Source organism: Panulirus ornatus, chromosome 33, assembly GCF_036320965.1.
Source record: "Panulirus ornatus isolate Po-2019 chromosome 33, ASM3632096v1, whole genome shotgun sequence".
Classification (NCBI taxonomy): Eukaryota; Metazoa; Arthropoda; class Malacostraca; order Decapoda; family Palinuridae; genus Panulirus; species Panulirus ornatus.
In genome coordinates this window covers 22,725,073-22,739,509 of record NC_092256.1, presented here as the reverse complement: position 1 = coordinate 22,739,509, position 14,437 = coordinate 22,725,073, and the positions used below count along the sequence as shown (strand labels likewise).

Below are 14,437 nucleotides of genomic sequence, written 5' to 3'. Positions count from 1 at the left end.
CTCCCCCTTGCATGACCAATGTTACCCACACCTTCCTCATCATCATGCACCTACGTCTCCTACCGATTCATGCCAGCAGCACTAGACTACACTGTAAGAATGACCTCGAATTTTCCACCACCCGCGCGTGAGGCATGACTCTCATATCTTGAGTGTGGTCCGGTCTTCTCTCTCATATCTTTCAACTGCTTATCTGTCGACTTCTGCAGTGCGTGATGTGTGTTATCTGTGATGTCATTCCCTATCATCGTCTTTCCTCTACCTACTTCGGCTTACCTTTCCATGTATCTTTTTCTTTCCTATACCATCTCTTTTATGTCCTACAGTTGTGCCTCTAGCCTCTTAGGTACTGCTTTTTCGTTGACTGGCTCAAGTTACATCATATTTTGATCCCTTGAATCCTCCCCCCCTTTCTCTCTCTAACTGTCGCCTCCTCCCCAGTGTGTGTGGACGAACCCCTGGTGGAGAATGCCGAGATCGATTGGTTGAACAGGTCATGGTGGGTGGGGGACAACTTGAATGCCACTTGCCACGAGCAATACCACGTGCCCCACCTCGATCCCCAGAATCGCGTGTTCACCCTGAGTGTCACGTGCACTATGGACGGCTGGGGCAACATGACAGGCTGTGTCAACTGTAAGTCCACCAGACAGTTCACAATTATTGGTATCCGATTGAGAAATTTACCGTCATAATTGTTGCATGGTGTGTAGCAAGGCTCTCACAGGCACCAGTGACCCGAGTGATACTTGCTGGAACTCAGTCAATTTACATTTGTATTTTCTAACCTTAAATCTCAGTTTTCTCTCTGATCACCAGTATGGCTTCCGTAAAGCGAGATCTCCTGATGATATTCTTTCCTATCTCATTAATGTCTGGTCATCATCCCTAAAAGAATCTGGGGAATTCTTATGTAGTTGTCCTTAACATAAGCAAAGCTTTTGACAGGGTGTGGCATCGGGGTCGCATCTCTGAGCTCTCCTCTTTTGGCTTCCCTTTATCACTTTATGCCATCATATCTAGCTTCCTCTCCGATCGATTTATCTCTGCGGTTGTTGATGGACCACCCTGACCAACCCCCTTCCATCAACAGTGGTGTCCCTCAAGGTTCTGTCCTGTCCCTTAAACTTTTTCTCCTTTCTATCAACGATTTCCTCGCTGCCACAAATAACCAAGTGCACACATACGCTGACGAATCAACACTGCATTTCTCCACATCCTTCAGTTCTACTCCTTATTTTTCTCACTCGATCTGCATCTCGTCTCAACACAATTTCTTCAATGAATAAGATCTGGACAGGATCTCAGTAGGGTAAACGAAATCTAGTTAAATTTGATGCCTCCAAAACCCAGTTTCTACCCATCTCTCTATCGGAAACTCCTCACAACTCTCTCATCTTTCGTTTGACGGCTCTGTAATTTCACCTCTTAACTCGACATAAACAAAAAATAAAAGAAAAAATGGTGCTTGTGACTGTCTAATAAGCTGGCTGTAAATATTTCTCGTTTTCCAGAATAATATCTTGATCAATAACCCATAAAAAGTGCTACTTAATCATCCTAATATATTTCAGAACTACAGGACACCTGAATGACTGTGCAACATATGTTTCTCTCTAAAAACAAAACAAAACAAAAAAAAATACAGGAAGTTTACTTTACATCTAAACTCATCTCTTGTTGACATCTTACGTTATAATGTTATATCAACTGAAAATCATGTAATATGATCTTGGATTTTATTGCTTGACATTCTCTTTTGCTTCATAAACAAAGTTGTCAGTGGTTACCACTCAACCTTATGGAAAATATCTCCCTCAGAATCATCAGAATAACTCATGTTTTACACCGTAAGTGATACATTTCTCCCCGTCGCTGGCTGATCTTCAACCTCGGCAGGGCATCCTAATGATGTGTTCTCTTATGATTCCAGATCATTGACCCTTCTGTCACTCTCTCCTTCCTGTCTTAATCTCTTCTCTTCTCTCTTGGTTATGGAGGAGGAGGAGGAGGAGGAGGTGAGGTGAGGTGAGAGGTGTGGGGTTGATTGTTCATACTGGTATGACTGTGTCATGTTGTATACCATGTTGATGTGAGTGGCTGATGGTCATATGACGGGTAAAGTGAATGCGAGTTGAAGCGAGTGAAGGTTAACGTGGATGAAACAGAATATGATACATTTCGTCGTCACACTCTCGTGCAAATGAAAAAAAAGACTTGTGCATTAAGTGGCATTACATCACATGGCTGAGACACTGATCACAAAAGTCTTGATAGAAACCCGAGTTGTTGCTACAACCTGGAACTATCATCATCTATCACTTCGTTGAACTATGAGACTGTACAGCCAGTCTGTCCCACCACAGCCTGCCCGTCCCACCACATCCTGCCCTTCCCACCACAGCCTGCCCGTCCCACCACAGCCTGCCCGTCCCACCACAGCCTGCCCGTCCCACCACAGTCTGCCCGTCTCATCCATAGACTGCACGTCCCACCCATAGGTTACACATCCCGCCCTCAGCCCTCGGTAATGTCATGTATATCTTTTCATATCCACAAAAATTTTTCGTCGAAGTTCTTCCACCCAACATTCGGTCTTCCCTCAGGCACATTCTCCCACCTCCTGTGGTAGCCTGGTCACAACTCAGTCTCACGAGCGTGGTCATGGTCTGTTTCATCCACTGTGTCAGGGAGGAGGCGGCTCTGTGGCTGTGTTGTGCTGAGTTTCAGGAGAGAGCGAGTGTCCTGCGCAAGCGTGAATGTTGTGGTCCATAGTCAGCTGTTGCTCCTGCCTAACCGTGGCAGAACACAGCCTCCTGTTCACTGCTAACTATATACTTGATGTTGATATGATATGTTAATTATATCTATGTATGAATGATGATTGATGTCCAGCTGATGTGTAACTCATATGCAAATGTGTCCCGTGGGATTTAGGATGTGATTACTGCTGTAGGAAATCATTAGACTGTATTTTCTCTCTTGCATTCCAGATTATGTAGTTATTTTATATTGTTAAAACAAGTTTGAAAGAAGTGTTTCATTCACCTTTATGGTACGTTTCTTCATTTTGTCTTCGGTTCCGATCATCACGTATTGTCTTTACCTCAAGATTCATCAGTAACTGCTGCTAAGAACCTGAAGTTTGATTCACCTGGACGACACATAACATTCCTGCTGAACGCCAGCTCCCGTGACCGATGTAAGGCAACTGAATTAATATGGCGATCAAGACTGTTTAACAGGAGATGCTCGTGTGAATATGAGTCTTAACAACAATACGATGTATGATAAGTCGACACTCAAACTTTCCTTCATACATCCTAACCAAATATCAGCCAGAATGCAATGTGGTTTGAACACTCTTCGTCGTAAGCTTTTCAGACAAAAATAATCATGATTTTCTTAGATGCTCTAAGAAAAATCTGCCCCTCTGTTTCCCTGCGCTACAGTTGACCTTATTTTACTTCTAAGCCAGTGAAGTGTGATCTTAAGACAGATGCTTCACTGAATTCCTCTATCAGTAATAATTCTTGTTTGATGAAGGAAAAGATATAGCACTCGATATATGAAATAACTTAGTATCTGTTTCAGAGTTCAACTTTGGGGAAATCCCACATCATCTGCATTAAAGAAACTATTCGCTCCTAATTTCTTATGAAATTTCCATAGGATTATATTCTCATCATACAACATTGTCTTTATTTCTTTTTTCTCCTACCATCTGTTGAGCTAGAGGGAGCGGTGGATGGGAGGTGCATTGTTCTATGCAAACCTGTCCCAACTACTTATAAGATAATGATCACAGATAATTTCCATTACTGACCATCAGGTCTCCTGTAATCTGTCCTTCCCATCTACTCCCAAATATTTCTTGACGAATCACAGAGCACTTATCGTACTCTACTGTAACTCTCCATTCTTCGTTTTCTACATTACCAATCCTTGTCATAGAAAACACAGGGATATTTTAGGGATGGGTAACTATTAATTATGTTATGTACCTTAAAATCACCCTAATCTGTTATCAGAACTCTATTTCAATGACTATGTAGGTTATTCATTATGCCATTTGTTTGATAATGCCTTTTTCTTAAGGGTACACAGAACTTATGATGAAAAATCTAGAAACTAATTGTTGGGAGGGTGGGTGGTTATAATATACTAGTGTCCCCCATCATCTCCGTTTTCTTCAGTTCATCAAGATTATAGAAAACAAAGTTTCTTTGGTTATGGGAACACATTTTGTTTTGCTGTATGTATGAGGATCAAAGTGAACAAGAGATACAGCTTCATTATGCAATGATGCACATGCAACAAATGCCAAACCACTTCAATGATATGAGTTTTCTTTGTCATCATCAGTATAGGCTGTGGGGTGAGAAATGTTTGAAAATCACATTCAATGGCTCATTCACTAGTTTAATGATGATGATAATGATAATATAAGAACACATCGCCAGCCCTGGCACAAACAACCTCACACTGGGAAACCTTTCCAGCAGGAACGTCCAGGGCTGTGACAGATGCTGGCTAAGAGCAGATACCAAGATAAAGAAGTACTTAAGACATGGCCCTAAGAAATTCTAGCTGCAACCCTATATACTCCTACAGCTAAATTTCTCCTGCTTACGACTGTAAAGTGATGAGTGAGTAGAATACTTCGTCAACATATCGATGAGAATATTACATGTCAACAATGAGGACAGAATAAAGCTGATCTTTGGTAAAACATCAAAATTGGCAACCTGATATATATATATATATATATATATATATGATAACCAGGATGACATTTGCTCTTTGAAAGGCCATTCTGGGAAATGTAATTGTTTGCACATGAATATTGTTTGATGAAGATGTTTACCTATTATCGCTTTCCAGATAATGCAGTCAACAAACAATGAAGTTTGCTGGTTGCTGTCGTGACTCTTTTACATGACTGTCATCCTGGTGGTTTACACTCATGACTTGCATTACCGTCATCACCTACATGCTGAGCAGGTGTCATGTGTCATGACATACGGAGTGATCTAAGGTCACATGCAGCCAAGACGTCAGACTAGTTGATATGAGGGTCTTTCATTCTCCCCTTGACTGAGAATATTACGTAATATCTTAAGGTTTTCGAGAAGCTTTCATGGAGAAAACTTGTTTTGACCTCAGTGTTGAATTGAAACAGATTAGTGACGTATACATGTTTATCTCAAGTAATTCCAAACGCTTCATGTTGCACGTACCATCAAGTCAATATCATAGTTTTCGTGTTGACACTTTCAACTATAACATTCTTGTTTCATATATTCATTTCAAGATATATAAAAGAATAAGAATAAATATATTACATAACGATATCATCAACAGGATGCCATAAAACAGACGACTCATAAAATGAGGTTTGTTTAACTTTAATATTCTCAAACTACTTACAATGACTTTGATAATTTCAACAATCCCCAAATTGCTCACACGACTCACAATTGGATACTGGCCGTATTATCTTAGGAAGTAAGCACTGAATACCTGATTCACTCTGTCAAATGTGGGAAAAGACAGATTGATATCAGAAAGTGGATTCTTTCCTGTGGAGAGGATATCCAAAGCCTCATATAGCAGTATTGTCGACCAAGACATTATAATTGCTCGAGATAGTGAGTTGGTCTTCGCTTCAAGTGAGGGACAAAACATGAGTTTAGAGCTGGTGTTGTGGGAGGTCGGTTACGTAACGAGACGTAAATGGGAGCTATAAACCTGACCCCCAGCTCACACCTTGGAAGACAATAACACCCACGTTAGCAATGTTGTTGTCTGTCCTTCCTCGGTGTTACCTCTACCGACCCTGCCGACCTGGAATTGACGTATCCTCCACACAAGCACACACACACACACACACACACACACACACTCAACAGGATTATCATGGTAGGTAACTGTAAAACAAAATAGGAATAATTAACTCTCCCTCTCTCTATATAGAGAGCACTGTAACTCATCACCATCATCATCATTATCATCATCATCATCATCATCATCATTATCATCATCATCATCATCATCACCATCCCTACAGGTACATCATAAACATAAAGTTCACGTGGGTGTCAGTAGTGTGGGAGGTCAGAGAGGCCCACATGTGGGCAGTGCTGGACGTACGGTTGGCAGCTGTTCGCTTCCTTCCCGTACTGCGCTGCCGCCTGTAGTTGTCGTACGGAATCGGCAAAGTCCTCACTTGTTTGACCCAACATGTCTTCCGTCACCTGGCTGGAGGACAGGTCAGGTCAGACGAGATCATCTGATCTATCTTAAAGAATGTCTGCTATTCTGAAGGCTGCAGTGAGGGTCAGAATTACACCGTCTAACAAACGACTGAATACCTTGTACGAGAGTCACAAGTCACTAACTGTACTGCTACACTTAACCTCCTTAAAGACTTAGAATAACTAACTCTCTATGGCAGGGGAATGTGTTGCTCTGTATTTTGTCAGTAGTCTACTTTGAACAACCAAATGCTTGTCTGTGTCCACCCAAACGTTGTGAACTGATACCATACCTGAGGAGGTGAGTGAGCGTGCCAGCCATGGGTTTGTTGACAGTATCAGGTGGGAGGAGGTGCGCCTCACATACAAGCCGTCGGCGACACTCGACCTCCTGTACGTCGTACATGGCCCACGCCTTCTCCAGGAGGTCCAGCACCTCCACCAGGCCCAAGGTATTGTAGCTCTGGTTACCTGGTAGGGAAAGGCAATGATGGTCAGGCAGTTGGCATACCAGTGAGGGAAGGGTATGTGATGGTGAGCATGATAGGTGATGGGCATGTGGTAAGAACTGGGAATACTCATCATGATTACTTTGATACTTAGAATTATAAGTAACACTAAAATGAAGTAAGGAAAGCTAGTGTTATCACAGGATCCTTTCATGGGATTTCTGCAGCTTTAAGAGTCCGCTACAATTAGTAGCTGGGGAAGGGTGGCCTTCTGTGGGGGGAAATGTTCCTTGACGAAACTTTACTTCTTTTCGTCCATCGACGATGACACAGCGTCACTAAAGGTGACTTTTCAGTCGCGTGTGACCACATGGAGGTAGACTTATGAACAGCTGTGGCAGAGACGAAATGTGGTGATGGAATGAATAGTTGTTGCAGAGATAGACTACCGTGGTGGTGAGATGGTACATTGCATTGCAGTTTGATATCATTTCAGGTCGAGAGCCATCAGCTAACCTCATTAACTAGGCATCTGGAATCATCCATGTATCACACACCCTCGTCCTCTCCATAGCTCACACACTTCTTATTTTCACTCCTCACCTCGATGTTGTTGGTCCTCTTCTTTCATGGCCTCTCCCTTCTCAAAGTTTACCAGACTGTCCTCTCCCTTCCCTAAGGTCACCAGACTCTCCTCTCCCTTCCCTAAGGTCACCAGACTGTCCTCTCCCTTCTCAAAGTTTACCAGACTGTCCTCTCCCTTCCCTAAGGTCACCAGACTGTCCTCTCCCTTCCTTAGTGGTCACCAGACCACTGTACCAAGCTTAACTCCCCCTCAAGCCCCCTTGAACTACCGCGCTCCGGATGACTGGCCCTAGACTCACCGGTATACTCCCACTCTCTCCCGGAGCGGCGGCCGTTGGTGGTGTTGGAGTAGTAGTAGTAATAGAGGGCGATGGCTGTGATGATGAAGAAGAGACCGAGAGCAAGTCCAGCCGTGGTGACCAGGGTCGTGGCGTTGTACGCGTACACGAAGAAGCGAGCCTCGTCCGCCGCCTGGTGGACCAGCAGAGGGTCGGCCAAGGGCTGCATGTCGTCTGGCAGGGAGGGAAATACTTGGCTTTAAGGGGATGAGGAACTAGCGTGAGGGAGGGAGGGAGTGGCAAGGCATGGGGGGGGGGGGTGAAGTGTTATCTGGCCAGTATGAAGTCAGCCGAGACAGATGCACAGAGACAGTTTTCAAGGTTGCACAGGATCAATCCTGATAGATATATAGAGTAACACTTGACATAAGTATAGAGTTACACTTGATAGATATATAGTGCTACACTTGACAGATATATAGTGTTACACTTGACTGACATATGCAGATAGAGTCCAGATAGGTGTAAATAAGATTTAACAAATAGAAACATGCAGTCAAGATGACACAGTTGAGTGAGACCTTCGTTTTCTCATGAAACATTGTCAATGTTTTCATTCTTTTTACGGGACTTTCTTATGCTTTATTCCCCAAATTCTCCAGCCGACGTCTAGATCATGCCCGATAAAAAGCAAAATCGGTTTTCGATTGTGAGTCTAGGTAGAGAGAATATCGATGACTTGGAATAAAAGAACGAGCTACACTTTCCCATGGACTGCCTTACGTGGGATCAGTATGTGATGCAGGTAATCGCGTTGATGCAACAGGAATAGACAGAAAGATAAGATTACTGAGGTATCAGGCGTTTACCTTCAGATCTATATACATTACAGGTTAATGCTGATACTATAAACAAACCTGTTTATAGTCATCTAAATCTACATCTAAGGTTGGTGCGTCTACTCAGCTAGAAAGAAAACTTGTTTTCCGTCAAGATCGGTCACGTGCAATGGCCATTGTCTCAGTTTTTGTTTCTGGATTTATCAGTGAACAACAAGTGTGTTCGTCCCAAGTGGACACAGACGACGATGGTTGTGTAGTCTGGCTGTGTGTGTGTGTGTGTGTGTGTGTGTGTGTGTGTGTGTGTGTGTGTTAACAAGGTAGTAATAAGGATGGTGTGGACCCAGGAGGAGACATCTCTGTTTTTGTTGCTCATTCTGGGAGGTGTCTTGTAATATATAGATTCACTCCAGACGATCCGAGTGTTGGTGAATGAAACGAATTTCATTCTTACAGTTTTCTACAAGTTCATGTCAAACTGGTATTGCTCTGCGTCTCTTAGAAAATAAGGATTAAAATCCAGTAGCCATGAAAAGAAAAAAAAAATCTGAGAACAAATTGAAAACATTCTTTTTCACAAGAGCGCGTGACTTGAGCAGCAGGCCAGCACTCACATCTGAGGGTGACCTTCCCGAGATGCAGCAGTGGTCTCTCACAACAGCACACTGGTGTCTCGTTGCTCAGGGGCGCTCAACCCACCGAGCCTGATTGAGTCAAGGTGAGGGTTAGCAAGGGAATATGGCGTCACTAATGGTGCGTTTCACTCTAATTACCGCACCCGCCTTGGCTCTGGAGGCAGCGGAGGGGCGAGACTTAATGCCACAGTAGAATATAGGTTGCATGGACGGAGACTTTGATGGCGGGGAAGTGGGTGAGGTTCACGCGACACACATACCTTGGTTCGCTGCCTTGATACGCCAGGCGGATATTCGCTGGTGCCTTTATCTGTGACTGAGTGGACAGAAGGAGCCAGGTGGTGCCATTGATGGTGGAATACAGGTGTACGAGCCTCGCATCAGTGCACTGGAACAAGTGTACAGACTAGGGATCTGTATACAGGTGCACTGGTACGGGTGTACAGGCTACAAGAACAGGATACAAGTACTGTATATATTTCCGTTAACAGGGATCGCATCCACTGGCCTCTCACGTCTACCCTACAGAAGGATGATACAAAGACATGTATTCAAATGAAACTCAGAGGGTCGAGGGCTTTTTTTCTACAGTAATTCTATGGTTCAGTTTAACACTGAGTGGCGTGAAGCACAGTGGACCATGGTAACACACAGGACGGCCACCACAACCTATCATTACACCAGCAGGTCTCTGTACCATGACACATGCAGTAGAAAACAACACATATGTTGGGTGTTCGCACGCTAGTGAGCCAAGCAGAAGAACAGCAGACCAGGTGACGCCTTTGCTGCTATGAATACCATTCCTGGTACACGTGTAACGAGATGATTGAGACAGCAACGGAGATTAAGATGAGTAAACCGTGCATGGATATTTGTGGGTTAGTGAGACCCTTATGTTATCCAGGAGGAGCGAAGAGTGAGGGGCGACGCCTGGTCACAACTGAGTTTGCTTATGGTTATGTGGCAACTGAGGGAAAGGAATGTAAGTAGACGTGGGAGACGTTTACATCATAATGCTGTCTATGATGTCAGGCTGCTGCAACCTAGGAAAACCTTAACGTTGTCAGTGTTGTAATGATACTAACTGGGTATCACACGGCGGCGCTACCACTTGGGTCAAGGAAACTGGCGAGAATTGGGCTGTGAGAATACATACATTCTTTCCCCCACGAACCTCTCACCGTTAAATGGAAATACTCTGAAGCAGTTAACTGTTCGCCAGCAGTTCACTGTCTGCTGTAAAGTGTCCCAACTGACAGGTAGAATGGAGGGCTTCCAGCAGCTTGTCCAGTGTTATCTATTCTGATTATGATCAGGCAGATCCTTAGACTAGCTCATCAGTGCTCGACATCGTACGTCGCCTGATCCACCCTGGCGAGGAAAGGTCAAGGAATGGCTTCATGTTGTCAGTAAGATTTATAGCAGTCATACACAGGGAATAAGTGAGGTAAACTGAATGCTACTTAAAGTAACTAAATGTAGATTATCTCCTCAGAGAGGGGCAGACTCATCTTGGTTGAAGGTGACGTGCTGAACGTGACGAACTTCTCACACTTGGATCGAATCTCCTCTTGGTCACTTGTAGACCCCATGACCTGTACAACTTTCGTTCATCCGCGTATGAAGAAAAAAGAAAGATAGAAATACGTTGCGATATGATGGCTACTTAGATGACTAAGACAACATGACAACACTGAATACTTTCTCCGTCAATGGATACCTCAAATGTTGAAAATTCTAAGTCAAAGCATTTTCACCCTAAGGACCATAACTACATAACACATGGAGAGTATACAAGGTCTGAGAATGATCTTGAACCCTTCATGAAGACTTACATCTTCAGTCTTCATCGACCGGTGGTTATAACTACCTGGATGACCTTGATGACCCTGACAGTCGTTAGGCCTAGAGCCCAAACAGCGAACCATCTTCCTCAGTGTGATGACGGCGGACAGAGCCAGGTACACCCGCGGCCGCAGGTCCACGTAGAGAGCCTGCAGGGAGGACGTGGACGTCTGTGAACTCACGTGTGGCGGGGTGAGGCGAGGCAGGATGTTAGGAAACAGTAACGGGAGCAGCAGTGTCGTCCAGGCACACTGCTTCTCATGCCTATGCGTCAAGCCTCGTAGAGTCGCGTGTTCGTCGTCTCAGTAACTTTCGTAACTATCGCAGTCCTCCTCCTACAGTACATCATCAGCATTTTTGAAAAATTCTTTCGCAAAGCTATGACGAATAACCTTGAGTATGTCTAGTGGTTGCCACCCCGTGACTTACAACATCCATTTGGTCATTCAAGAGAACTATGAATAAAACCGTCAGTCACGTGCTTAGTGAATGACAGCTTTTGATAGGGCGTTGTGACGAGCCTGCCTTTCGTCAGATGTGTGACGGAGGTTTTGCTGCACCATCCACACCACCGCCGCCGCCAGGAGGCGTGTCGGGGGCGTGGCTGAGGATCACTACCGACGACCGTGTAGCACTGGACATCCTCGCGTCACTGGTGTGTGCGTCTGTGATCCATATGCCCGAAACCTTGAACTACATTTGCCGTGGAAGATCGACAGTCAACAACGAATACATCATTCCAAAGATAGGTGGGAAATATTCAGAATACAAGCATAGGGCGGTGATCATCATCAGCGGACGCCAGCTGACGACGGTCGCTTGTGGCTCAGGTACAGTTACAACGAACACTGCACCTCCGCTGGAAGTCTCGTGATCCACTTTCTTTAACGACAGCTGGGCTTATGATGGCCAGGCTGGACCACACGTCGCACGCCTCTAACGGGATCGCGGTGCTCGATCACGCAGTCATAACACTCACGTGTCTTGTGGCGAGACGTCAGTGGATAGTGAGAGGGTCTGTGTACATGATTTATATGTAGTCTCTTCACTACGCTCATGCGTCCCTTGAGCATGAGCTGTACCATGGAAACGTAGCACTGTGTCAGTTTCTGTCCAATATACGATGATGATAATGATGATGATGATTTGTATATATATAATCTGTTCATAACAATTATGTTCAACAGGAAAATGACAGTTATATAGATGTTATATAGATGGACTGTGACGTCATTAGAGCTGATAGACTGGAGCAAGTTTATTCTGGAGTGTTGCTCATGCTGGGGGCGCCCTGGTCTGACTTCAGCTTGGCCAGCCAACACTACACTATAGCAGCCACGACCAGTGACTCAGTCCTCATACTGTCCGCGTCATATCATGTCTTGAACCGCCACAAGAATGGTCCCCTGCATAAGAAAATCAGTGAGGGAGTTGTGGTAGCAGGGCGACCGGTGTTGTCCCCCCTCACACCCTCCGATCTGGTGTCTAGGGTTGGGTTCCTGGGTGAGGGTGGTCTTAACTTGCCTGCGTCAGGCAGACACTGTTGTCACTGTCGAGTTAGATCTATATATCGGGTGGCTCACGACGTCCTATGATGTCTTTTAAGACTAAGACTTTTATTTTTTTCTCATGATTTGTCACGGGTAAAGACTTAGTTATCAAGCGCTGAAACGTATACTTCAAGCTGAGGTGTAATGACCAGTCATTTTCTTGACAGTCAAGTCCATTGTGGTGTTTCCATTTTCAGTTCCGTTGTCTGGAACTGTATAGTCTTGCATACATTTCCTCCCAGCCATTTCCCACCTTTTCCTCCCCCTCTCACCACTCCTCCCCCATTTGGCCCCTCGGTGACCACTACAGTTCCATCCCTCCCCCCATCGACCAGCTAACACATAACGTGGCCACCACAGAACTGGAGTTGCCTCCGTTGTGGACCTTCCTGGGGAGAGAATGTCCTCCTGGTGGAGGGCCCGTCGCTGCGGGGCGTCCTGCCTTACACCCAGCACCTCAACTGACTCAACAACATCGTCGACTTTACCCCAAGGAAGAACATTTCTCAGGATCATCGCACGTAGCTCATGACGCGCTGCTCCGGTGTGACTCGTGTGTTGCTGTCAGTAGCGTATGTGTACACTTGATACTTGGACGTGACTTGACGATGTTATAAGTAGGGTATGTATACGCTTAGTGCTCTAGTGTGACACGTGTGCTACTATTAGTAGGGTATGTATACACTTGTCATTCTAGTGTGGCACGTGTGCTGCTCTAAGTAGGGTATGTATACGATTAGTACTCTAGTGTGACACGTGTGCTGCTATAAGTAGGGTATGTATACACTTATAAAGAATATCGACTGGAAGGTTTACAACATGACAACACCTGGACACTTGAATATTTGAATATTTCATCTTGCATTAACACCTGAACACAACGTCTGAAGTTAACATCTAAGAGCAGCACCTGGACACAACATATTCACCACGAATCCTGCACAAAGCGTGAATGCAATGAGGTACCTACACACAACACATGAATACAACATCTAGGTGCAACGTCTCAGCATACCTGGTGAACACAGTAGCAAAACATGAACACGTACAGACAGTCCTGGGAACAACAACTGAATACAACATTCAGAAGTTATAAAGCACATAACTAGAACACGACAAACAACAATAGCAGATCATAACTGTGAACAAAACACTAAATAAATGAAGTGAAAATGGTATCTGAATGGACTTGAACACCACAATGATCGTCTCGCTATTCACTTCCTGATCGCCACTTGCAAGGTGAACACCACGAGCCAGGACACACTGACATCCAGTGCTCATCACTGTCGTAATGAGTCGTCACCAGCTGGACGCCATGACAGTCACCAGCTGGTCACAACCTTAACCACCTGATCTAGGGAGGTGGCCACTTGCCCACGTCTTGAACATGATAAGGTGTATGACGAGTTGTTCATCAGCCGTCTGAACTATCCACAGGAATGACTAACGGAGGCAATTTATGAATTCTGGAGGAAAAAAAGATATAACAGCTTTCCTTGCAAGCAAGACCACTATCTTCCCTCAGGTCTAGTTAGACAAGGATCTTTCCGTCATACGAAAGTTTATGTAAACGTTACAGAAAAAAAAGAACTTACATTTTAGCCTGATCTGTCCAGCGTCTGTCACTCCAGACCCTCAACGCTCACACACACACACACACACACGTCCTTCTGACACGAAGATCCACTTGGGAGTGTTACAGAGGGAGAGATACTCGCTTCTTAAGGCCTTCCCCCCACCCCACCACTCTCCCGCCCGTTACTGGCTCCGCCCACGTCTTGATAGAGGGGGAGGCCAGAGCCTCGGGGCTAGTGCTGCAGGAGGGACTGAAACATCACAACAAATGAATGATATTCTTCACGCAACAGAGACAGAGTCTTAGATGATATTGGAAAACTGATGATGACCTGGATGGTCACTCTGTTGGCACAGCTTGTGGCGTCCTTGAGACAACACTACCACACTGGTGGCACAGCTTGTGGTGTCCTTGAGA

The 14,437-nt window shown here is 44.9% G+C and overlaps 2 protein-coding genes across 2 annotated transcripts in view; one reads left to right on the top strand and one right to left on the bottom strand.

The window, feature by feature from the left end:
• The window catches only part of LOC139759670 (uncharacterized), a 28,038-nt gene extending 23,621 nt beyond the window's left edge, over positions 1 to 4,417 (top strand). The window contains exon 31 of the mRNA XM_071682074.1: positions 442 to 4,417. The gene's annotated coding sequence lies outside the window, so the exon portion shown is untranslated. The remainder of the gene's footprint in view (positions 1 to 441) is intronic.
• A 975-nt stretch (positions 4,418 to 5,392) lies between these two features.
• On the bottom strand, positions 5,393 to 14,176 carry LOC139759595 (uncharacterized). Its single transcript, XM_071681899.1, has 4 exons — positions 14,040 to 14,176; positions 7,591 to 7,803; positions 6,551 to 6,728; positions 5,393 to 6,261 (listed from the first exon to the last, which is right to left on the bottom strand). Exons 2-4 carry the CDS (start codon positions 7,796 to 7,798, stop codon positions 6,102 to 6,104), a joined length of 546 nt encoding a protein of 181 aa, XP_071538000.1. The 5' UTR covers positions 7,799 to 7,803; positions 14,040 to 14,176; the 3' UTR covers positions 5,393 to 6,101.
• Between the last annotated feature and the right edge of the window lie 261 nt (positions 14,177 to 14,437).

Coding starts and splice junctions, on each gene's coding strand:
- LOC139759595 (XM_071681899.1), bottom strand. CDS start 7,798: ATGCAGCCCTTGGCCGACCCTCTGCTGGTCCACCAGGCGGCGGACGAG. Junction 6,729..7,590: donor GAGAGAGTGGGAGTATACCG/GTGAGTCTAGGG, acceptor TTTCCCTACCAG/GTAACCAGAGCTACAATACC. Junction 6,262..6,550: donor ACGCTCACTCACCTCCTCAG/GTATGGTATCAG, acceptor CCTGTCCTCCAG/CCAGGTGACGGAAGACATGT.